The sequence below is a fragment of the Hipposideros armiger genome, unplaced genomic scaffold, assembly GCF_001890085.2.
Source record: "Hipposideros armiger isolate ML-2016 unplaced genomic scaffold, ASM189008v1 scaffold_17, whole genome shotgun sequence".
NCBI classification, from domain to species: domain Eukaryota; kingdom Metazoa; phylum Chordata; class Mammalia; order Chiroptera; family Hipposideridae; genus Hipposideros; species Hipposideros armiger.
The window spans coordinates 4,454,326-4,480,783 of record NW_017731367.1 but is presented as its reverse complement, the minus strand read 5'-3'; the positions used below and the strand labels follow the sequence as shown (position 1 = coordinate 4,480,783).

At 48.3% G+C, this 26,458-nt stretch overlaps 1 protein-coding gene across 1 annotated transcript in view; it reads left to right on the top strand.

The window, feature by feature from the left end:
- The window catches only part of ASB18 (ankyrin repeat and SOCS box containing 18), a 41,652-nt gene that overhangs the window by 10,068 nt on the left and 5,126 nt on the right, over positions 1-26,458 (top strand). The window contains exon 3 of the mRNA XM_019628058.1: positions 10,671-11,175. Within this exon, the coding sequence (XP_019483603.1) occupies positions 10,671-11,175 (505 nt within the window). The remainder of the gene's footprint in view (positions 1-10,670; positions 11,176-26,458) is intronic.

The following is a 26,458-nucleotide window of genomic DNA, read 5'->3' as shown; positions in this document are numbered from 1 at the left end:
ATTTGCTGCTGTACAAAGTTGTTGCCATCTGGTGACAAAATCATGGAAATCCCATCTGTTTTTGGAAAGCATAGCTCCAAGGTCAACCCATAATGATTCCATTCCTGCAGGTGTCCAACTGCCAATGAATTCTTTGAGGTGCTGGGACTGCATTAGACAGTCTGTACCCTCAAGATGCTTTCAAAGTCAGGGGAGAGGAGGTAATGAAAAAGCAGTGTACTAGATGCTGGGACCAGAAATGTGTAGAATATACGATGTGCTTGGAAGTCTGGGGTGTGGGCTGGTCAATTTCTACTGAGAATTTTCTAGGACAGAAAGACATATCACCTTTATCAAAGGACATAAGCTGACCAAATTAAAGCAAAAGTCTTTCTATGTACTAAGAAAGCAGGCAAAGTAATTAATCAATTGTATGTTAATTGCTCTCAGTTTTTATCATGCTTTTATACTATATAATTGTATATGCTACAAGTATATATTTTACATTTGAGGCCTTGGTTGAACCCCAATTCCAACACTTACTAGTTGTGCAACCTTGGGCAAGTTATTTTATATTTCTGTATCAGTGTTCTCATTTGTCAAATAGGGATAATACTTGAGCCTACTACATAGAATGCTTATGAGAATTAAATGCGTTAATGTAGATAAAATGCTTAGAAAAATATTTAGAAAAGCCTGGCATATAGTAAGAATTATGTAGGTGCTGACCGCAATTGCTGGGGCCTCTTTTATAGTCATTATGTTTCTTTTATGGGTATTAAAACAGCATTTCTCCATTTTAAATGAATATGGGGGTGTTGTTTCTTTCCTTTATGTCCATGTCTGTTGGTCATCTATGACTTACTTGCTGATATCCTGAGTCAAGAACATAACTCCCAATTATAACATGCTCCTGTGGAAAACATAACCCATCTGACAATGTTCCATGTCTAGGAAGACACCATGCCTCCTAGCCCCCCAAAAAGATGGTCTATATTTCCTTTCCTTTGTTCAGAATTAAGTTCTCTAAATCCAACATGGTACCCAACATGGGCATTAGTGGGAAAACTGGTGAAATCCAAACAAAGTCTGCAGTTCAGTTACTAGAATGGTACTAATTTCTTCATTTTGAGAGATGTACCATAATATTGTAAGATGGTAACTTTAGGTGAAGCTGGGTGATGGAGATTTGGGAACTCTCCGTATTATCTTTGCAACTCTTCTGTAAATCTAAAATAATTTTAAAAATTAAAAGAGTTTTAAAACACAAATTTGCCTCACGCCTTGAGTTCCAACCTCCCACTTAAATCATATTCGAAATACTGCTTTTTACTAAGAAATGAGAATGCAACAACTATCAGAGCACAAAATATTGTGAATCCTGATAATCTCCCTAACGCAAGCCAACAAGCTTACATTTGGACATCATAAGGGGCTGAGGCGCGTACAGAGACCATTAGAGGGACTCGGCTTATATACTGTACAATAGAAACTAATTTCCTAGCTCGGTTGGTTTTCAAAAATCATACAGGTCTAGCACCTTGTTTAATGAGGACTTTTAAAATGTCTTTGTATGAAAGTGGGGCTGTGTCAAATCTCTTTTCTTTTGTCTTCCTCCCCGTCTTTCTTCTATTTCTTCTCATTTTCTCTTCTGCCTCTATGTGTCTCTCTCTGTGAGTCTTTCTCCCTGTCAATTTAATTTGACAGTTTTGACTTATTTAAATCCCGGTTATTGGGAGAAAGTTTAAGATGAGTGATGAACACAGCAGAAGTTCAGGGAGAACTACATGTCGCTGACTTCGAATCCCTCCGCTATCAATGATGATAATGGGAAAGGTGGCAGATCCACTGAACACCTCTACAATAACAGCCAACCTCCTTGAAGAATAAAAAGTTAATAGATGTCAGAAAGGGCTGGAGGTTTTGACCACCGCTTTTCAGCTTCAAGAGTCCCCCTAAAGTTAGACTCCGAGGAGGTCTGGCTTCAGGTAGTATAAACATTATGGCTTTGACAAGCTACTTTCTCTAGAATCTCTTTATACATAGTAGATTTTAGGTCATCCTTAATTTTTTTACCTTACAGTAGAGAGGGGGTCGTTGACCTACATACAGAGCCATTTCATTTTCTTACTGTTGGTGACAATGGTCTCTGCACCTAGGGACCCAGTTCTGCTCCATCCCCTTTTAGTCGGCAATTCACCATGGGTGTAGGACTTTCAAACCTTTGAGTCTCTGAGTTCCTGGGATTAAAAAAAAAAAATTGTCTGTGCTTCCTTCCAACCAGCAAGCTTCAGAATTCAGAATTCAACACTCACAAAAAGGAGATTGGACCTTTAATCTAGGAGACTTTTGAAGAGATTTTTCCCAAAAAGAAAAGTTCCAGTAAAGTTACTCTCTTCACATTAGTAACCTACATGCCAGCCTCGCCCTCTGTATTATCAGATTCCTCTCCTTGACCTTTTTTCAAATTCTGAGATGATTAAAATGAGAAAAGGATTACCAGAGTCCCGATTCTTTTTCTCACCCAACGCTGTCCTGATTTAAACAGAAGTGAAGAGGGCTTGCTTCCTTCACAAACATATTAGTACAAAGCATACAAGTTTACTTTTTTTGTCCCAGTTGTGTCAATTCAACTAAATAAAAAATAATTCAGATGGGCCGGCCAAGTGGCTCAGTTGGTTAAGAGCTCGCTCAAGAGTGCGAGCTCTGAGCGACAGGGTCGCCAGTTCGATTCCCGGCCTGAGCTGAGCTGCTGTTGAGCTGCCAACAGGTGGCAGGATGGCTCAGCTAAAAAAGTAAATAAAAAATAATTCAGAAGCCAGAGTTGGACCTACGAGAGCAGCTAGTTATCTTGGGGAGGCAGGGGGCTGGGGGAATCAGTGAAGAAAATCATCAGGCAATGCTTTTCTAGTTCAGACCCAGCAGGCTGAAATCTGGGTAGAACGGAAGTATTGCTTTTCCGGAGGTAAGAAAGGCACTCTGGCAGGAAAGGATGGATCGAGTGGGGATAACTGTTCAGAGTCCTCACCCCAACCCCAGATGTCTCCACCTGATAGCAGGAAGTTGACCTGCATGAGGTGACAGGCTCACGCGCATTGATACCTAATCCATAAACCAGTGGACCCTTCCACCTCCCAGATGGATGATTGATTCATTGTTCAACCAGAGGGGAGAAAACCTGGTTTGCATCACTGGGAGCTTGAGGCATCGTGAGGAATATTAAAGACCACGGTGTAGCAGAGCGGCTGCCCCAATCGGCTATTTTGATATTTGTGGAACGTCACTCATCCCTAAGCACTTGCACTCGTAAGTGTCTTACTTGCTACGCTCCCCCCAGCAGGCCTGCAAGGCATGGTTATCCGCAGTCTACAGATTAGAAAACTGAGGCTCATCGCGGGCCCATGATTTGCCAGTTAGGTGGCACACAGTGGAAATTGTCAGAGTCAGGCTCGAAAGCCAAGTGTTATTAGAGAGATGGATGCTAAAAGCTCTCTCCTTTGCTAACCTAATTTTTTTCAAAAGCTGTGTAGAGTCAGGAGGTAGCTCTGCTCACCTCTAATCACCACCTTCCAAACTTGTCCTGTCCCTGGGTTACCCCCTTTCCTGCCCTTTATAGCATCTCAGGCAGATTACTCAGTTTTCTGGTCACTTGCCAAGTCCCACTTGAACACCTGGGACTCACTGTCAGGTAATCCAGGCGAAATCAAACCTTTATCCTCTGGGCAAAAGCCTCAATCAGACACTTCAGGAAAGATGTACAAATGGCCAATAAGCAAATGAGAAGGTGTTCAACATCATTTCTCATCAGGGAAATACAAATTGAAACCACAAGGAAATATTCACTTGTCCACACTCATTTGAAGGGCTAAAGTCATAAAGAATGACAACAGCACATATTTGCAAGAATGTGGAGCCACCAGAACGCCCATACGTTGTTGTGGGGAGTGTGTAATGATATAATCACTTTGGAAAACTGGCAGATTCTTTGAAAGTTAAAAATACACACACCTAGCAGCAATTCCACTTCTAGATATTTACCTTAGAGAAATGAGAACACGTAAGTCCACAAAAAGACTTATACAAAGATAGCAGCTTTATTCATAAACGCCACACACACAAAAATGGCAAAACCCAAATATCCACCAATATCAATAGGAGAATGAATTTTTAAATTGTGGTATATCCATGCAATTAAATGTGACTCCAATAAAAAAGAACGAGTTACTCATGTATGCAATGATACGGATGAATGTCAGACATTGTTCTGAGCAAAAGAAGCCAGACACAGTAAAAGGAAAGTTCTAGAAAAGACAAAACTAAGCCGTGGTGTGAGAAATAAAACCTGTAGTTGCCTACGGGGGTGATGACTGGCTGGTAGCAAACACAAGGGAAAACCTCTTGGAGAGATGGAAACAGTGTGCGTATTGAATGGGATGTTGGTTACAGGTGTATGCTTTTGAAGACATTCACACAGCTGTAATCGTAAGAGCTATGCATTTATCTGTATGCAAATTTTACCTCACTTTAAAAATACATAAATACAAATACACATGAAACCTTCCTCTCATCCAATTCAAAGCTCCCCCGACCTCACCCCCACCCCAGCCCAAGAAGGGGTAGGGCCTTTTCTTTCGCTTTTCCTGATTCCTCTCCCCTTCTCTGATGCTTCTGGGTCACCCACTTCATCCACTGGGACCAGGGAAGTAGAGAAGGGTTGTCCATTTCTATTGAATGAAATTTCCAGAAAGTCATATACTACTTCGTGAGCAAATGAGGCAAACCGTGAAGCTGACTTCTCAAAGTTTGTTCCCCAAATCATTTCTCAGTTCCCCAAAATGCAGGGTTCCATTTGCAAAATGGGGAGCATTTACCCAAAATATCACCAGCCACAACCATCCAACACTTCAGAAAAAAATTAAATGGCAGTCATTGCTTCAAGAGAAACCACAGAAATGGCCGGCCGGTTTCTCCCACAGCCTCCCCTCTACCCTTAAGGATTGGCCTTCAGCCATTTCAACTGTAAACATTTGTGCTCGAACCTCTCAGAGCTGAGCATGCAGAGGAAAGGCAGAGAGAAGAAAGCACAGAACAGAAAGAAAGGGGCGGGTGATGGGTCCCCAAAAGAGAGGCTCAGCAGAAGGCCCAGGGAAGTCAAGGGGAGCTGTTTCTGCACCAACGCCTTGGGGAAGAGGCTTCCTGTCCCTCACGCCCTCATTCGGAGCTAGATAGAGTCGTCACGGGAGGGAGTGTTCATTCCATGCCTTCATTAGAAATGAGATGTTTTCCCCCAAGTCTCTCCCCCATGTCCCCTGCCCGCCACAGGCTGGCACCTGCCCAGCATCCAGACAGCCGCTTTTGCCCCCACCCATGGACCCAGCCTTGGGGCTCCAGCCACCCTGCCCCGGGGACATGTCTTCACCCCATCTGACTCCATGTCAACCCCAAGAAGAAAAAGGAGCGGCAACGAGATTCAACCAGACTGGCTCCTGACACCCGTTACTCTCACTGGACACGCTGTCGACGTGAAACCCCTTCTGTGTGTCAGAGGGGGGTTGGGCAGCAAGAAGGGGAACAGTGAAGGGCCGTCCGGATTGTCCGAGGACCCAGTGGCTTCCGCTGACAGAGACCGCTGCCCAGGAGACGGGTGCTTCAGATATCCCACAAAGCTCCTTAAGCAAGGTCTGTCTCCCACCAAAACAATAAGTGATATTTTGAATCTCGAATTCAGACTTCTTATTAATGGCTCTTTGTCACTATGGCTACCCTGCTAGCTCGGTACCATCTTTCAGCGGTTGTTGAGCTGGGCTGTTACCTGGTGGTAGCTACTCTTCACATCCTTTCAAGCAGGATGTGCTGGCTGTGGGGTCACCGTCATCTCCCAGGTCCCTGCCCATGAGGTCACTGCTCAAACCTCAAAAACCGAATCCTCGCTGAAAACGGGGGGGGGGATGAAATCTATCATGCAGGGTTGCTGGCAGGACTAGGCAAGCAGTGGGTGATGACTGCCAGCCCCATAGCACAAGGTCCATGCCTTCAGTGTCCTGTCAGGGAGTCTGTCCAGAAATTCTTGTGGAGGGTTTCAAAGAAGAAACACTTCCCCTGCCTTGAAAGGCTGTTGTACGAAGCACAGATGATGTTCTCTACTGGATGGATGGATGGATGGATGGATGGGTGGATGGATGGATGAATGGAAAGTTCAGAGATAACTTATGAGAAGTGCCTAGTGCAGTGCCTGGCTCATAGAAGGTGCTCCACAAATAATGTCGATGGGAAGACGCAGCAGGGTGGGTGGTGGGACTGAGAACTTTGAAGCCAAACACAGCCACCGAGGTCTCTGCTTTGTCACGTCCTGGATGTCTGGCCTTATGCAAGTCGCTGGTTTTCTTTTAAGCCTCAGTTTCCCCACCTGTAAATTCTACCCACAATGCAGATTTGTTGCAAAAACTAAAGGTAACATTAAAAATGACAATAAATGAAAAACTAAGTAGCTGGGGAATCCTGTGCACTCCCGGCTCAAGGCCAGAGGCTGTGAAACCCCATTTCTGCGGCTTTGTGGAAACAGAGTGCGGGAGGAGGGAAGATGATGACCATGAAGCAGAGCCTGGAGCAGGTGCTGTCTCCTGGGAGGCAGGAAGACGTGGCAGGTGGTGTAAAAGGGCCAGGGAAAAGGTGAGCAGTGGGAAAGCCAAGCTGAGGCTGTCCCCACGAAGGCCCTCTGCGCCCAGGAAGTGACTGGTGCTTGGGAATATGGTAGAGGATGGGTGGGCGTGGCATGCAGGATGTGGGCCGAGTGCTTTCTCCGCCTTTAGAAATAATATGACACTAATTCAACAGTCCTTGGTGGGCTCATCTCTACTAACTCCTGCCTTTTGGCTCGAGCTAAAGTGTACTGTCAACCTCGGGCCCCTGTGACAGCTTGTCCCCATGAAGATGGGGATGAGGGATTGGAGGGTTCGAGTCTGCCCAAGTCGCTTCCAATCAGAAGCTGCTCAGACAACATGGTGTCTCCTTAATACCCTGTAAGACAGAGACAACTCGTTCGGACGTCCTCAGATGGGACTCTACACTTGGCTCCAGACCTTTCTGACTCGCCTGTCTGAGTAGCAGGAAACCTCCTGACAAAATCTCCCCCGGGAGGGAAGGACTCGGGCACAGCTGGATTACCCGCAGGCCTGCACAGGCTGGGGTCATGCTTTTCCCACTGGAGACACTGACCCATATGAGGTCAGGTCCAGCAGGTCCCCAAGACTGTTCTCATGTCTCTGCTTATCACCAAGCACCTCCGACCCGCCCCAGCCCTCCCCTCTCGGCTCACTTTCCCACTGGCACTGCCGTTCATCCTTGCCAAGTTGGCTGCTTATGCCTGAATAGATCAATGGAAAATTTGAGACCGTTCTGGGAACCTGGACGGCGAAACTGACGTTCTTAGAATCCATGTACACGCGGCTGTGGCTGGTGGGGATGGTTTTGTTAGTAATAACCTCTGCTATTGTTCCTCTTTCAAACTGATTCCTTTGGGAAATTTTGAAAATATAGATCGGCAAAAAGCACCCCTCACCCCATCATCCACACGTTGGCCTGTGTATTCCTAGGCTTGCTTTCTATGCATATACATGTCTGTGGGGTTTTGTGTTGTTGTTTTTTAATAGGACTGCTCAGTACTGTTTTGTAACCTGATCTTTTCCCATAACCATCACAAATAGCTTTCCATGTCATTAAACAGGCTCCCACACCTTTGTTTTTAATGACTGCCCAGGGCGTGCCAGCAGACCTGTGCCCCAGTCAAGTTGTTGTGTTGTTTTTTTCTCATGCTTGTGTTCTGAGAAAAAAAACTTACATCATGACCTGCTCTAAGAAAGAGCCAAGGTTTAGCCAATTAGAAGCTCTTCATTAAAAATGGAAACAGTACCTCCAGCTCTCCAGCGGGTGGGCCAGTATCCTTCTTCTGAAAGGTATCCTGGTCGCAAATAGCAGCCTGGCCACCAGCCAGATAGGCTGTGGATGTGGAGATAGGAGGACCACTCGTATTTCCCTGTGGAAGTCTTTGGAGAGGCTGGGCTGCTTTAATTTAAAAAAAAAAGGTAGAAAACATGTTTTGTAATTGTTTGCAAGTGCACACAGGCTCAGTGGCAAAATGAGATGGAACCCTTGAATTCTAACCTCCTGCTCCACTGTTCAAAATGCCTCCCGGAGAGGCATGGAGGAAGCAGACCTGAAGCACTCTGCTTGTAAAATGCGCACCCTCTCTGAGCTGGTTATTGTCCTAAAGGACATTTCACATCAAATTGTACTGGTTTATAAATATCTTTCACCCAAGACAGACCACTTCTCAAGATACTGCTGATATGGGGACTAGAGCAATACAGAGAGAAAATGAAAACCTACTGGGGGTCCCTGGGTGGAAATATAAACAGATTTACCAGCAGCCATTTCAGCCTGGAAACCCTCAATGGGTGATGTCGCTCAGAGCCCCAGTGCAGTAAATAATAGGACAGACAGGAATATCACGAGGGAAAGCTGAATGATGCTCATTAAGGACATGCCTTTGTTCAGCGTGCTCTTAGGGAACCCCAGTAGTGGGCTGCTCTGCACGAGGCACCGAGAAGCTGGTAAATAAACCCCCATTTCTACACTCAAGGAGCCAACAGTCTAGGAGCAGAGTGGCACAGGCTAACGAACATTTGAAGCATGGTGTGATCAACGCTGTGCCCAAGCACTGATGTCTGAAGCATAAGACAACACAGGGGCGTGACCCTAGGCTGGTGGCACTGGGGAGGCCGGCGCCCCGAGAGGCAGAGGAAGGAAACAGGGACTGCATCCGCATCACGGGACGCAGGGCGTCCTTGGGAGGAGAAGCACCACAAAGGCACAGGGGCAGGAACCGCCAGGGTGTGTTCTCAGAACCACACCTGGCCAGGTAGGACTGAGGACAGGATGGAAAGGAGGCTGGCGAGGTCCATGGGAGCTGGATCACTGCGTCCTGGGGGACGGGCGGGGCTTTCTCCAGCAGGCAGCAGGCGCAGCTGGGTTTGCAGCAGGCACGCGTCCGATTCACACAGAAAGGTTCTTTCCGGGTAGTGTGGAGCTTGTGAGACTGGAGACGGAGACAAATTAGGAGACTCGTTCATGTTCAGGCAAGAAAGGATTTGGGCCTCAACGAAGGCCAGCGGCGGCGGGAATGGAGGGCGGAAGCAGTTTAAGTGATTATTAAAGAGATGGAGTTAACAAGGCTGGTGACCAACGGAAACGGGGGTGGGGGACGTAGAAGGGCAGGAGAAAGGCAAAGAGCAAGTAATTGACAGAGCAGGACCCCCCGGAAGCAGGAACGGACTCCATCTGGGTCAAGCTGATCCAGAGAGACTCCCTCCCTTAGACCATGGAGGACGGAGGGAACAGTAGTGGGAGGAGCAGATTCTAATGGGTGTGGGAGCAGACTTGCTGGCAGAGGCAGGAAGGATGGCGGATCCCGGGAGAGCCCGCACTCTGTGAATGACGTAGGAGTAGATTCCAGAGAGAGGAGAGTAGAATTACGGTCACTTGAGTCTAGCGATGACATTTGGAGTCTCCCTATAGGGCAAGGCATGAGGAGCTGGCCTTCACCCCTGGGAAGCGTGAACCGAAGGTCCCTGAGGCCCAGCCGAGACCAGAGGCCAACCCACCAGCGGTGTTTCCCCAGGGGCACTCAGCAGCTAAGGGAGAGCGGGGACGATGAAGAGGTTCCGAGTGGGTGACTTGGCCATCTCGCTTAGGGGATGGCCACGTCCCCTCAATTCAAGGGAATTGAGAATGCTGAGAGGTACTGGAGTGCCGCCCAGAGAACGAAGCAAGGGTGGAAGGGCTGGGAGAATGAGGGGTCAAGGACTCAAGTCTCAGTAGCGCAGACACGTCCGTGCATGAGCTACAGGGACCAGAGGGTGTGGCCTGAAATCCCCACGAGGGAGAGTCAGATTCCAAAGGTAGAGCAACCACATGGAGGGACGGTGATGTCCAGGAGGTGGCCTGGGAGTGGGTGACTAATGTGGGGCTGGTGTTTTGAGTGCCCCCAAAGGACAAGGGCCAGCAGAATGGAGGCATTCCAGTCCTGAGGGACACCCCAGTGCCATCTGTGTCAGTGCTGTGAGGGCTGGCTACATTCCCTCCGTGGGGCCAACGCAAGCCTTGTCACACTGTCACCAAAGCTAAGCAGTTTACAGAAGCGGTACATGCGGGCCTGTCTAAGGGACCCTCCTTAGAACCGTGACTCCCAGGCCCTCCCTTAACTGCCACCTGTGACAAAGAACCCAAGTAATTAGTGCTTCAAGCACTGTCATGTGAACCACATTACCTGCAAAAGTAGCACCAGGCAGTTACGAATTACTCATAAGTTTTATCATTGTGCACGTGGGTTCTTAAGAAACGTCCCCAGCTATGTCCACCATTTAGTAACCGGTGGGCCTCAGACCCACCGTGTTCACCATAATCTCATTTTCTCTTTTTCTGTTCAGTTTGAACTCCCGTAGCAGGGCAAGACAGATTTGAGCTTAAGTCATTCCTATCCGGCCACCCTTGCTCTTTCAGGGAGCCGACTCGCCCTGTGGGGTGTCTGAAGGCCCATAAACGGCAGCCAGGGCGTGGTGGGTTGGGGTGTGAGGGTGTGGGAATCGAGTGTCGCCCCCGCCTGAGTGGGTGGCCAGCTTTAGCCTCCCCTGCAGGTGCGCTCGGGCACTGCTGGAGCACGGCGCGTCGGTGCACCGCCAGGGCGGCGCGGGCCGGGACACGCCGCTGCACGTGGCGGCACAGCGCGGCCTGGACGAGCACGCAAGCCTCTACCTGGGCCGCGGGGCACGCGTGGACGCCAGGAACTGCCGTGGCGAGACCGCCCTGAGCACCGCGTGCGGCGCGGCGAGGCGGCCCGACGAGCACGCGCGCTGCCTGCGCCTGTGCGCGCTGCTGCTGCAGCACGGGGCGGCGGCGGATGCTCGCGACGAGGACCAGCGCAGCCCGCTGCACAAGGCCTGCGGCCACGCGCCCCCCGGCCTGGCGCGCCTCCTGCTGCAGCACGGCGCCGACCCGGCGGCGCTCGACTACGGCGGCGCCTCGCCGCTGGCCCGCGTGCTGCAGACAGCCGCCTGCTCGCCCCAGGCCACGCCGCAGCACACCGTGCAGGAGCTGCTCAACCACGGCTCCCCCACCGTGTGGCCGGACGCCTTCCTCAAGGTAAGAAGAGGCGGGCAAGGGACCTCCCACACCGAGCTTTGCAGTGCAGGGACCTGGCCTGCCACTTGGTGGCGTGCAGCGCTTCTCAAACTTCCAGGGTCCCAGGAACCCCTTGGGGATTCGTGAAACTGCACAGTCCGATTCCGCGGGTCCAAGTGGGAGTGGCTGTACTTCTAACCGCTCCAAGGCGAGGACGAGCCTGCTGGTCACGTGACCACACTCTGAAACGCCAGGGCCTGGAAGCCTCCAGGTTGGGGTGTCCACAAGCATGCCTGAGTGTGTGCTCGCTCTCAAAGTAGTCACCTGGGGATGCCAGGCAGTTATTTCGATGACGCTGTCATGGCTAAAATTATTTTGGCAGCTCATCTTTGGGTGTAATTTTCAGCACAATGAAAATCAGTTTCTGGTTACCCAATCCCAATCCCCAATCTTAATGAGGCTAATGACAGCACTTTACACATCTGCACATTTCCCTCATTCGGTCCCCACTGCACTCCTGTGAAACACCAGGCAGGTAAGGTTCTCGTTCTACCTGGGTTTCACCCAGGTGGGGCTCTTTGTCCAGGGTCAGGGCTATGTCAGGACCCCAACCTCACTTTGCAGACTTGACTCTGAGCAACTTGTCACTTTTTCCACGTGTCAGATCTAGCCTGAAATAATAAAGAGGACGAATAATAATTTCTCATCAGAGAAAATACTCAAAAGATGGAATATATTTCTGAAAGAAAAGTTCCCAAAATAATGGTTGGAGTGAGAGATTGTCCTCACCAAAAGAATTCACTGAAAGGGAGTCATCCTGTTAGATATAAAATTGGGTGTGCTTAATTTTAAAATGACCCCCCTCACCAATCACAGGCAAGAGACATACTTTGACCTGATAAGCTTTGAACAAATAGTTGAAAGGCTGTTATCCAAAAAGGACAGTGTTCTAGATGGTCTGAAATAGTGAGATTCACACATTTCTCTCAGATGCTAACTTTGTGTTATAGATGCATGCAGAGTAAAATGTGTGTCTGTAAAAACAGAGCTGAAAAGTGGGAAATCCACCCAGACAACTCCCTGAGTGTTTCTTTACTTGACAAACATTTTAACAAGTGTCTTGAGAAAGCTCTTACACTGTCTTTTAGCAATTCTCTCATGGCACCCTTCCAATGCAGTGATTTCAATATGGTGGGCTCTCAAAAGGGAAGAGATGCCAGCATTTTTATATTCTATAACACTCACCTTTTATAGCCCTAATTTACATTTTAACATTTCCCTATATCAGCAGGCTTGGTTTATCAACCCATAACATAGAAACAAGACACCCCCCCCAAGGCCCCTCCAGTTCCCATGGTTTGTTTTAAACTAAGATGCATGCATCAGCGTTCATCATGTGAAAGTGCATAAAGAATGAAAACATGAACAAGGCTTTACAAGATGGGCCACAAGTGAAAAATGCATGGGGGATATTCCTTTGAAGAAAAAAGAGTCAATATATTTCAGTACTGACTAGAAATAACCCTTAGTTATCCTCGAAGTCAATCAGTTTGAGTGATCTTTGCCCAAGTTTCCAAGGTGCATCCCCATGGGCTCCCTCCCTGGGGACAGGACCGCTGGCGCCTGAGCTCTGGCTCCAGGGCTGTAGGAATTCGCCTACCTTGACCTCGACAGGCAGGACAAGGCACAGTGCCTCCCCTTCAGGGGCCCTATCTTGTGTCAGCCACACAGGAAGGAGCATGGTCCGCGGGGATGCAAGTTGGGTTTAGGTTTAGGGGGCAGTTTGTTATTGGGGCGGGGTTGGGGGGGTGGAGAAGACGCCATGAGAAGTGCTGGGCTCTTGGAAGTGGTAATGCATCTCCCAGCAGTTGTGGAAGGAGTTGGGGTTTCCCTGAGAAATCATAATACTTTGAGGCTGTCACCGAAAAGCACTGCCCGTCGTCGCCTTCCCTGTACACAGCACACAGAGTCGCACCTCAGTCAGTGGGGAAAGTTTGAAGGGGATTTCAGCAAATCCAGGACGCGGCCTGTCGTTAAATCCTTAGATATGGAGATCCGGGCTCTTCGTGCTGAGGACAACCACACCTCTAGGGGGCGCCCCACAAACGCGTGTTGCAGTCCGCGGCCACCAGCCCACCACACTCCTGGCCGGGAGCAGGTTGCGGTGGGGAACGCATGAACCACACTGAGTCCACTGAGCAAAGGTACCAGTACCTGTGATGTTCTCGCCTGGCCCCAGGACAACCAGGACGAACACTCTGGAAATCCAGCAGAAGCATCTTCCCCCACCCAGGCCCCCCTGCGAGTGTTCCACCAGGGAAGAGGTCTAATCACCTCACACGACATCAAAGGGACAGACTGACTCTGCTCAGCAGCCCCGTGGAGCACGCAGCAAACACTCTGAAACGGGCCACAAAGATGCACCGCAGGCAAGACTCTGCGCCGTGGCGAGGCGTTCACAGAGGCGCCGGGGAATGTCACAGAGCACGCCGTCCGTGGGCAGCAGCCGTGCTTTAAGCAGATGTAAAGAGACACCCACGGAGCTCAGAATTACTGAGGCAAAAGGTTTCACAGCGAGTGCATGACATAAATCACAGTTCCCCCATGCCCAGACAAAGGCACCGTCCCCGCGGCAGCCGAACGCCAAGCGCCGTGCACAGTGCTCTGCGGCGAGCATCAAAGCAGGGACACTGCTTGGGAAGCAAGCATGTTGACAATGCCAGACCTTTCTGCCCGGCTGACCTCTAGTTAACACCGGAGTCAGATATGGGGGCGCCAGGGCACCGGCAAGCAGCGGTGGCAAGCTGCGGCCAGGTTTGAATTCTGGAAGTTGTGAGGTCAGGCGGAGGAGAGCCGCCTGGAGCGGAGCAGGCCGCAGGGCCGAGGGACACACCCAGGAATGTGGGTCCCCACGTGTTGTGCCGCTGCCACGAGCTCACCTTGTGGGTCGCATGCTTGGTCTGGAAGAAAGGGCTTTGCTCATGGGCCTCTCTCCTCCCGCCCCTCACCGGGAAGATGGATTCATTGAAACAGGATTGAAGCCCCATGTTCTCTTTTCACAACTTTTCTCAGCCCAAGGCTTTGCAGAGCACATTTCTGGCTAGACCCCACGACCCAAGGCTGACGCTGCAAAGGGTTAAGCCCCGCCCCACTCTGAGATGGGAGGTGACCTACCCAAAGTTACAGAGCTGGCAAGTCGCAGTCCCAAACCAGCTCCCTGTGTCCTGGGACTCACCCCCTGCTCTCCCGCCTCCATGCCTGTTCATTTGGGGGCCGCTCAGAGTAAGGCACCAGCTTTTTTGTCCCTTGGTATATAAAGGGACCCCCTGCCATGAGCACTTCTCATTTGCAGTCAGCTCGTGTGGTTAACGCATTCTGGCTTCTCCAACCCTGTCCCTTATTTTGTGCCGTTCCTGAGAGACGTTTCTGTTACATGCAGGGCAGAGGCCAGTGGAGATGCACCTGCTGGCAGCCGTAACTATCCCAACTCACTGCCCACGAGTGGGGAGGCGCAGGGACACCACCAGCGATGGACTGCTTTCCCCAAACACATAGGCTGTGCTTCCCACGAGCATCCCTTAAGCACTTACTTATTCATGCAACAAACATCTCTGCTGTGCTCAGTGCTGGAGTCGGTGTTGAAAGGGGAGCATGCGCACTTCCTGCCCTCAGGGAGCTGCCCGTCAGGAGGGTAAGACAACCAAACCCACCAAGGTGAGGTTGCTGTGGTGAGAAGAGCTGCAGAGCCAAGACTCTCCCCCTCCTGAAAGTGGGACATGGGCTCTACCTGGCTTGGGGGGATGGTCACAGGCTCCCCCAAGCACGGGCTTCATGAAGGCTGAAGCCTTAGCTGTGTGAAAAGGGGAAGAGAGACCATTCCAGGCAGAAGGAACAGATCGGACAAATGTCCTGGGGCAGAAGCAGCACTGTGTGTGACCGTGCAGTCGGAAAGGTGACCCAGTAGCTGGAGAGGACACAGCAGGAGGAGGCCAGCTGAGCGGGACCCGGAGGCAGGGCCTTTGTGAAGAGTCTGAGCCTTTGTCTTGAGAACAATAGGAATCTATTACGTCATTTTAAGCAGGAGAGGTGATGTAATCAAATGAGCGTTTTGGAATGATTTCTCTGCTCAAGTGCAGAGAACATGTTGGGGTAGGCGCCGGGGAAAACCACAGACGGCTGCCAGTCCAGGCGAGGAATGCAGATAGAGGGGCAGTGGAGGTGGATGGCAAGCATGGCAGGTCACTCTAGAAGCATCTGCAAAGCTCTGGTCTCGCCTCACCTTCTGGGCATTGACCATGCTGAAAATACGGACGTACATCAAGTTTTTGTGTTTTCTTTTCACCTATTATAGAAATAGGTAAAGTGACTTCACACTACCCCAGTAACACTGGATTCTCAGCGGGCAAATCCTGGGGTAGCTGTAGTCAAAACCCAGGTCTCCATCTCCTGTCTTCACAAGAACCCTTGTACCCTGTCCCCAGCGGGAGGAGGGAGGAGCTAGCATAAATAGCATGCCTCTGTTTTTCTTGCTCTTGTTTTATTTCTCCATCTACATACAGAGCAATGTGCCTGTGTGATTTTCCCCCTTAATTTTCTTTCTGCCGCCTCATTAGCTGAAGAGAGTTCTCGTGGACTCTAATGACATCAGCATGTCAGAATAATGTGGCAGCCGCTCCTCCGCAGACAGCAAGGAGGAGCGGAGATTTTTAAACTGTGTTGGCGTAAAAATAATGGAGGCAGCCAGCTGCCTGGCAAACATGAGGGGGCACAGAGCTGAGGAATTGGGGAGGGCCAGGGAGCCCCAGAGAGGTGGAACAGAAGAGAGACAGGAAATGAATTCCCAGAGACAGGCAATAAGGCTTTGTCACAGTCTGTGACCCAGGGAGGAGGGGGCCTGGAGGAGGGGCGCTGTTGCTGATGGAGGGCAGCTCTTATGGGGAGGGGGGCAGGGAGTCTTCCATGTTATATGCAGTCGCTGGGAACCATTTAACGTTCTGCAGAGAGAAGCGAGAGGGCCGGTGGGAGGGTCCCTAGAGGGTCAGGGGCAGCCTGAGGAAGGCCTGGGGAGGCAAGCATCACCTAGGAGACCATCTGTATGTAACCAGGCTAGATCTGGGGGTCCAGTGTGAACCCTCATCTTAGCAGTGGAGGAGGATTGAAATCAGAGACAGCTGTGCTCCAGGAAATGGCATGTTAATGGTGGCTCGTGTAGGCCAGAAATTTTAACATGTCAAGAGCACGCTGTATGGGAAGCAGAACAAGGCTGGACGGGGCCCGGGTAGGGAGACACGCCCGCCTGGCTCTCCCTCTGCAGCTTTCTCTAAAGCCCGCTGAAGGCTGACTTTGTGACAGTAGTGGATTGGGGAAAAAACAAATTTGGGGTAGGGAGGAGACCAGAGGGGAGAACTGGTACAATATGAATCTGATTAGCAATTTTCAAAGGTCAGCTGTTCCAGTCTTTGTACTAAAATATCCACGCAGACACAGGCAAGAGGAGGGAAGGGAGGGAAAGCAAGTTCGCAGCACCAAGAACAAGATGACCTCATGTCTGAGTCAGGAAGAGCCAGGCTGCTCTGCTCACCGCCGGAAGTTTTCAGGCGACCAGGCAGACATTACGAAGCAATGTTTTAGGAGACGACCAGGCAGCAGGGGGCGCTGGTGGGGATGCAGAGAAGTGCAGAGGGGACGGGAGGAGCCCAGGGGCAGGGCAGCCTGACTCTGCCGGCGGGAAGGTCAGAGGAAGAGGCCTCCTGGCAGAACGCAGGTCCCCCGGGCGAATGTACACACTGGAAACGCACCCTCATCAGCCTTCCTGCACTTCGCCTGGCCCTCCACAGTCTCGCGAGCGGGCAGAGAATGGGACCATGGACTTCCCCTGCGTGTTGACAAACCTCGTATCTGGAATTCGCCTTAATCAAAGATAATTCAAGAGAAAACTAAATGGGTTTATGAGGGAGGAAAGGAGCAGAAAAAAAAATGGGACAGCATCCAGAAAATATGAAATCTGTTGCTTCTTATCAGAAGCGCAGAGGCAAGAACAGGCTTCAGGATTGGTTGTTTCTGTGCCTCCGTGACGTCATCCAGGAGCCACACGCTTTCCAGCCTCAGTGAGTCAGCTCTGCCCTCAGAATGGCTTCCAGCAACAACTGGGCCAGCCAGCTGCTTTTTACTGGAAGCCCTGAGGAAGTCCTTCCTTGTGTTTCATTGGTCCCACGGGGCTTAAACCTGCCCTTTCCCAAACCAATAAGTGTCAAAGAGGATGGGACACCCTGACCGGATGAATGTAACCATCTGGTGCATTGGGAAGTCAGCCCCAGTGTTCACTACAGAGGCCTAATATTAAAAGCTCTTAAGTGCAAATGAAAAAAAAAAACAAAGCCAAGAAACAAAAGGAGAAAGTGATGGCCAAGAAAGACAGGGGAGAGCACCAACCCACAGATACGTGATGTCAGTTCCTGAAGAACCTAGAACAAATGGATCAGAAATAATAATCAAAGACATAATAGAAGCAGACTTAGCTGCATGAAAAGTCTTAGCTTACAGAAGTTGAGTGGATGTTTTCTGCAAATCAACAATGGGAGACACATACCTATATGCATTCTAACGAAAATGTTCTAGAAAGGCACTTCATAAGGTATATGAATGCTGAATCACTGTGTTGTACACCTGAAACAAATAGGATATTGTTTACCAACTATAAATAAAAATTAATGAATAAATTAACAATGTTTAAATAAAATGACATGGAAAAATCTTGCAAAGTATCCAAGCAGAAAACAGCTTATTCATAAAGAAACAAAAATCAGGCTGAACTCAGATCTCTCTGATGTGATATTATCTTAAGACAGTGAAGTGTCATCTACAGATTTTTAAAGGAAACATGTGGACACTAGATTTCTAGACTCAGCCAAGATAGCGTTCACTTGGATGGCAGAAGAAAGACACTTTTAGATATGAAGAGTTCGTAAGACACGCCTTCCTAAAAAGAAAAAACATACTTCTATTCATTCAATTATTTATTCAACAATATTTGTTGAGCACCAACAACATATTAAGTGATAAGATATACTGGTGAACAGGTGAGAAGAAAAGTACCCCTGCTATCACGGAGCTTACATTCTCATGTAGAAGAGACACAGTAAACCGTGAACATAGGAAATAAACCAATAAAGTGATAAGGACTGAAGATTGAAGGGGGGCGGGGGCAGTTGCGTTTTTCAGTAGGGTAGTTGACAGCGGGTGGCCTTTGAGTAAAGACTTGAGAGAGGGGGGAATCAGCTCTGCCGGTCTCTGGGGGAGAGCAGTCCAGCAGATGAGCAGCCAGTGTGGCCCTAAGGCTGGAGTGGGCCTGACCAGTGTGCAGAACAAGGGGACCCCTGTGACTGAAGGTGGGAGAGTGAGTGGGACAGTAGTAGGAGACGAGATCGGAGAAATGGGAGAGGGTCACAGAGGTCGTGGGGTCTTGTAGAATGTTATGATGACTTTGGCCATTGGCGGGGTTTGAGGAGGGGAGTGACATGGCCGGACACTTTATAGGGACCCTCTGGTTTTCATGCCGAGGAAATAGGAGGAGAATAGAAACGGGGAGACGAGTTAGGAGGCTGTGGCCACGATCCATGTGAGGGTGATGGTGGCATGGATATCCCAGAGAGGTGGTCTGATTCCAGATGTATTTTGAAGGTAGAGCTGACAGGATTCCTTGACGGATTGGATGTGGGATGTGAGAGAAAAAGAAGAGTCAGAGGTGACGCCAACGCATTCAGCCTGAGAGATGGGAAGGTGGGTTTGCCATCATATGAGATGCGGAAGGCAGTGGGTAGAGGAAGGTAGGATCTCGGGGAGACCCAAGAGTTTGGTGTTTGGTATGTTCAGTGTGAGATAGCAGCCAAGTGGAGATCCCAAGTAAGCAGTTGGCTGTTCAAGCCCTGGGTTTGAGAGAGAGGTTTGACCGCCCTAGAGATATACTTTTGAGGGTCAGTGGCATATGGATGGTATTTAAAGCCAGGGAACTGGATGAGATCACCAAGGAGTGAGAGTAAACGGAGTAAAGAAGAGGAATGCGGACTGAGTGCAGGGGCGTTCCAACATCAACAAGATGGAGAGTTGAGAAAGCTGCCAAGGAAACTGAGCAAGAGCAAACCAGTGAGAGATGATGAAATAAGAGTGTGGCTTCCTGGAAGCCAAGTGAAGAACATATCAAAGTAGAGGCCATGATTGATTGTGTCACGTGTGGCTGATCACACACAGGCCAGGAAGAGCGCTGACCACTGGAGGTAGCCAGATGGTTGGTGCTCTGGGCAAGGGCAGTTTGGGTGGGGTGGTGGGGCTAACAGCTGTACTGTGGATGATGCATGCTCTCCAACTGACAAAGGGACGATGTGAAAGTCTGGCTCAGGAATGGGAAACTCCGTCTACAGATTCTCTCAACCCTACCTCCTAAATATCTCTCAGACTCCTTCTCTTTCCATCCTGACTGCCACCAGCTGAGTGTAGGCCACCACCATCTCTCCCCTAGATTGCAGAAACGTTCTCCTAACTGGACTGTCTGCCTCCAAGATGGTCCCTCGAAGCTCTTCTCAACATTGCAGCCATGGTGATACTTCTAAAGTTAAAACCTGACCCTGTCACTCATCCATTCATAACTGCTCCAGGTCTCCCAGTGCCCTCAAGATACAGTCCAGCCTCCTTGTCCTGGCAGACAACGCTCTTCATGATCTGACATTGCTTTCCTCTGCAGCCTAAGGTCTCACTCCTCCCCATGTCAAACTCCATGCCCTCGCCAACAGGCTTTGGCCCTTCACACCGTCCAAGTTTCGTACGTGTTTTCTCCACCTAGAACACGCTTGTCCCCAGAACTCTCCATACCTTTTGTAACTCCTATTCCACACTCAGGTCATAGCTTGAAGGCCACGTCTTCCAGAAATCTTCCCCTGACCAACTCAGCGCCCCATTGTAAACCCAGGTCTGAGTTAGGTGCCGTTTCTAGTACCTTGCGATCCCCTCAGCACAGGACCGTGGCACCTGTATATTATTATTTGTGTTTGGGACTGTATTGTTGGGACTGTGAAGTTCTCTGAAGGTGGGGCTTGGCATCGCATCACACAGACCTCACACAATTCCTGGCTTCTAGTGGGTAAATATCTATGGAACGAATGGCTTAACGGACAGGTGGTGAGCATGCACCCCAGTTAACATAGAGACAACTTAGATGGTTGGAAGGCAGGTTGTAAAACTAAATGCAAACACCAAAATTAGTTCCAAAGGAGATACAAACAAAATATGATTTTGTAATAATCATGATCTGGAACCAAAACTCCAGATGTTATCAAGGAGGGAGAGGAATTGGTCAAGAGAGAGAGGTGGGAGAAGGGATGAGTGGCACATCTAGGACACAAAAGATACTATTTAGACATTTAAATAAATATAGGTTAATGTTTTTTATTTTGAGAATAACCACTAGTAGAATTTTAACACTACATACTTCCAAAATATAAAGATAAATACAAACTTGTATAACAGAAATCAGACAACAAAGGAAACAAGAGGTATAAAAAACTCATTATGAATAAAATGAGATAGAAGTAAGACCAAACAGGTTATTTATAACAATAAATATAAATTTCTTAAACTGCCCTATTACCAATACAGAGACTCTCAAACACTTTAAAACAAAAGGTTAAAATTAAAGAGTGGGCAGAGGTAATTCTAGCAAAAACAAGCTTTAAAAATGTATATTTTATATCAATATACAACATAGAAGAATTCCAGGGAAATACAAAAAATGCAGGGAAGAAGAGATTCATATTATATTGATAAAGGATACAGTCCATAGTGAAGAGATAACTATTATAAACCTTATATGCCCAAAAAATTATGTTAAAATGAAGAAACTGACTGAAAAAGTAATAATTCTAGGTGATTTTTAATTCATATCTCAGTCTTTTACAGATCAAGTGGGCAAAAAAAGTGAAGCTGTAAATCATAATGTGACAAATGTTGAACTTTGAACCCTGCAAACAGTACAAGTTCTAAGAATCCAAAAGCAAACATTATTTGAAGCTATAATACAACACACTCAAAAATTAATAGCAAAAATTTCACTTGAAAAAATAACCTTTTGAAAACTGCATAGCACATTCCCAAATGACCACTGCATCAATAGTTATTTAATAGTTATTTGCAGACTTTTTTTTTAAAGATTTTATTGGGGAATTGGAGGAGGGGAACAGTGTTGGAGAATTGGGAAAGGGGACCAGCTAAGTTGTTGTTCTTCAGTCTTAGTTGTGGAGGGCGCCAGTCACCATCTGGCTTCCCGTCAGCAGCTCATGGCCTCTAAGCTCAAGGTGCTGTGTTCAATCTTAGTTGAGGGTGGGCGTAGCCACCATCCCATGCGGGAGTTGAGCCAGCAGCCTTGTTGTTAAGAGTGCACGCACTATCCACTGAGCCATCCGGTTGGCAGCTCAGCTCAATGTGCTGAGTTCAGCCTTAGTTGCAGGTGGGCGTAGCCCACCATCGAATAGGCAATCTTGTTGTTACACCAGCTGAGCCATCCTCCCACCTATTGGCAGCTCAGCTCAGGTGCAATGTCACTGGCCCATGTGGGAATCGAACTAGCGGCTCTGTTGCTCAGAGCTCTCACTCTTAAACCAACTCTTAACCAACTGAGCCACTCAGCCAGCCCCAAGCAGATTATTTTTAAAAGAAAGTCAGGGAGAACACTGTACCTCAAAACTTATGGCAATGACCGCACGTCTGTTCAGAGGAAAAACCACACCATTTAAAAAGTCACTTTTGTGATGACTCAAGGGGAAAAAAATGTTACTAAATCAACTGAGCAGTCAATCCAAGGAGTTACAAAGAGAAACAGAGAAAGGTATCATTAACAATAAAGGCAAAAATTTGTGGATTATAATATTTTAAAAGAAAATTGATCAACAAAATCCAGTAGCTAGAGAAATCCAAGATGGTGGAATAGATAAACACTGCGCCTGCTTCCTTCCATGAACACACTAAAATTACAACTAAATTACAAAACCATCAACCTGGAGAACCATCTGAAGTCTAGACGAATAGAAGTCATATAAATAAAAATATAAAGCAGAAGCCACGATGAGACTGGTATTAGGGGCAGAGATGCAGAATGGGCCCCACACCTGTGGATGATTGAGAATCAGGAGGGATATCTCAGCGGCAGAGCTTCTCCCTGGAGGAGCGAGGGACTCCCAGCCTCGCACCAAGCCCTCCAGCCTGGAGTACTGGTGCTGGGAAGAGGCGACCCCACAACATCTGGCTGTGAAAAACAGTGGGATTCTGACAGTCTGGGTGGGACGGAAGGCTGCAAGAAACCTGGATGTCCTCTTAAACGGCTCACACACAGACTCACGCGCTCACAGGCACTCACCTTGGGCTCAGACGGAGGGACGGTGACTAGGGATGGGGGGGTGGATGCGCCACTGGAGGCATACTGGGGGCAGACTAAGGTGTGTGGCTCCAGCAAGAGCCGGAGGACAGTCGGCATTTTCCCTGTGAGGAGGTTCTCCTCCCGCGCAGCCAGCAGGTGGGCGCCATCTTTCCTGTGTTGAGCCCGCCCCCTAAGCTTAGGTCCAAATCTGAATCTGATTGGCCTGGTGAGCTCCCCAACTTCACTCTGCTGACTCACTAGGACCCCACCCCACCCAACTCCCCCAGGGCCAGAGGCACTTTCTCTGAGATTAGCCAGCCCCACCTGCATTCACTTTCTTGGAAAACCATCAGAGTCCTACACAGCCCAAGTGTGCTCTGAGACTTTTGTTGAATTGCTGCAGGCTCAGCACTGGCACCAAACCAGAATTTACATTAACTGGTGACCACAACTCTTCTCACTCTAGTGACTCCCTGAGACCCCACCTCACCCAACTTGCTTACTGCAAGAGGCTCTATCAGTGGCTCTACCCTAAGGGAGCTGGCAGGTGGCAGCAGGCCTCAGGGTATCCTGGCTTTTTGTGGAGCTACCACAGGCCCAGTACTGGTGGCAGACGTCCTCGGTTCACAGTATGGCCTCTCCCACCCACCTCCAGATTTAGCACAGGCAGCAAACAACTGTGGGTTACTTTGTAGCTCTTACCAGGTAGTCCCAGGCTGGTCATAGGCAGTGGGTGACCTGGGCCAGCACTGGAGCCCCTCCCAAGAGGCCCCAGAACCAACATACTTGGAGATTGGCTTCAGACCACAGCAGAGCACTGCCCAATTAGCCCCACAAATGGCACACACAAAGGGCAGTCCCAACAGGCACCGTAGCCCACTGGGATAAATCCCCCTCAGTGGGGTAAGCCCTCTGCACAGCAGCCCATAAGCTGTGGACATGGCTAAACCCCGGAGGACCAATCCCACCTACTGATGTGCCCAAACCAATAAAGCTCAACTATAACAGGAGGGCACACACAACCTACACAAGGGACACTCTTGGAGCACCCAGAGCAGGTGACCAAGGAGACGGTGCCAGAGCCCCACAGGGCACCTACTACATAAGGCCACTGGGCCAAGACTGGGAGACATAGCAGATCTACCTAATACATAGAAACAAACACAGAGAGGCAGCCAAAATGAAGAAACAAAGAAATACATCACAAATGAACAGGAGAAAACTCCAGAAAAAGAACTAAATGAAATGGAGGCAAGCAACCTCCCAGATACAGAGTTCAAAACACTGGTTATAAGGATGCTCAAGGAAGTTAGTGAGAACTTCAACAAAGAGATAGCAAGCATAACAAAAGGAAATAGAAACCGTAAAAAAGAACCAGTCAGAAGTGAAGAATACAATAACTGAAATGAAGAATGCACTAGAAGGAATCACCAGCTGACTAGATGAAGCAGAACATCGAATCAGCAGTTTGGAAGACAAGGTAGCAGAAAACAATCAGAACAGAAACAATAAAAAAGAATCCAAAACAATGAGGAGAGTTTAAGGGGCCTTGGGGACAACATCAAGCATATCAACATTCGCATTATAGGGGTACCAAAGGAGAAGTGAGAATGCAAGGGATTGAGAACTTATTTGAAGAAATAATGATGGAAAACTTTCCTAACCTAGCAAAGGAAATAGACATACAAGCCCAGGAAGCACAGAGAGTCCCAAACAAAATAAACCCAAATACGCCCACACCAAGACACATTATAAATTAGAATGGCAAAGGTTAAAGACATTGAGAGACTCCAAAAAGCAGCAAAAGAAAGGCAAGTAGTAACTTATAATGGAGTCCCTATAAGATTGTCAGCTGATTTCTCAACAGAAACTTTGCAGGCCAAAAGGGACTGGCACACAATATTCAATGTGACGAAAAGCAAGGACCTACAACCAAGACTACTCTACCCAGCAAGGCTATCATTTAAAATCAAAGGACAGATAAAGAGCTTCCCAGACAAGAAAAAGCTAAAGAAGTTCCTCACCACCAAACCAGTATTATAAGGAATGTTAGAGGGACATCTTTAAGATGGAAAAACAAAACTCAAAATTATAAGTAATAAAATGGCAATAGCTATTGGGTTGTCAGAAAAGTCATAATGCATTTTTGCATTTGCAATGAAAAACATAGAAAAAAATATGCCATGACTTTTCCTACAACCCAATACAGGTCTATCAACAATTACTTTCAATGTAAGTTGATTAAATGCTCAAATCAAAAGACATAGGAGGGCTGAATGGATAAGAAAACAAAACCCTTACATATGCTGCCTACAAGAGACCCACTTCAGATTGAAAGACACACAGAGATGGAAAGTAAAGGAATGGAAAAAGATATTTCATGAAAATTTAAATAAATAAATAAAAAATCTGGGGTAGCAATACTTGTACAAGACAAAATGGACTTTAAAATAAAGGCTATAACAAGAGACAAAGAAGTATCCAATAATCTCACTTCAGGGTATTTATCCAAAGAAACCCAAAATGCTACTTTTTTTTTAGCTGAGCCATCCTGCCACTTGTTGGCAGCTCAGCGGCAGCTCAGCTCGGGCTGGGCATTGAACCGCTGTTCTCAGAGCTCATACTCTTGAGCAAGCTCTTAACCAACTGAGCCACTTGGCTGGCCCTTAAAACGCTATTTGGAGAGGATGTGTGCATCCACATGTTCATTGCAGCATTATTTACAATGGCCAAGATGTGGAGGCAACCTGGGCGTCCGTTGATGGAAGAATGGATAGAGAGGAGGTGGTACATACATACAATGGAATATTGCTTGGCCAAAGAAAGGAATGTGTTCTTGCCATCTGCAGTGGCATAGATGAACCTGGAGGGTACTGTGCTGAGTGGAGTATGTCAGACAGAGAATAAAAGATACAATGTGATTTCGCTTATATGTGGAATCTAAAGAACAAAATTAACAAACTCATAGATACAGAAAACATTCTGATGGTTGCCAGATGGGAGGGGGTTTAGGGGTATGGGTGAAAAAAAGAGGAAGAGATTAAGAAGTACAAATAGGTTATTACAAAGTAGTTATGGGGATGTAGGGTATAGCATAAAGAATATAGTCAATTATATTGTAATAACTATGTAGGTGTCAGATGGGTACTAGATTTGTTGGGGTGATAGATGGTAGGGGGTTGGGGAGCAGGGTGAAAAAGGTAAAGGGATTAAGAAGCACAAATTGGGGGCCGGCCGAGTGGCTCAGTTGGTTAAGAGTTGGCTTGGGAGCATTAGCTCTGAGCAGCAGGGCCCCAGTTCGGATCCCACATGAGGGCCAGTGATGCTGTGCCCTCTACAGCTAAGGTGAACAACAGCTCAACCTGGAGCTGGGCTGCCGTGGGTCGTCGGCGATGGCTTAGGCTGCAGTGGGGCTGCAGTGGGTTGCTGTAAGCTACCGTGAGTGGCTGGCAGCAGCGTGAGCTGCCGTGAGCTGCCGTGAGCGGCCGTCCAATGGCTGGCGACCAATCTGCCTCAGCCGAGAAAAGTGCAATGATAATACCAACATGGGCCAATGAAGCAACATCCTCCACAACTAGACTGAAGAACAAAAGGACAGCAACTTGTCTGTTCCCCTCCCCCAATTCCCCAATAAAAAACCTTTTAAAAAAAAAAGTACAAATTGGCAGTTACAAAATAGTCATGGGGATGTAAATTAAAGCATAGGGACTATAGTCAATGATATGGTAATAACTATGTATAGTGCTAGCTGGGTACTAGATTAGTCAGGGGGATCACTTCTTAAATTACCGTATTTGCCGGCGTATAAGACGACTGGACGTATAAGACAACCCCTTAACATTTCCACTCAAACTACAGAGTTTGTTATATACTCGCCGTATAAGACTACCCCCTCTTCCGCAC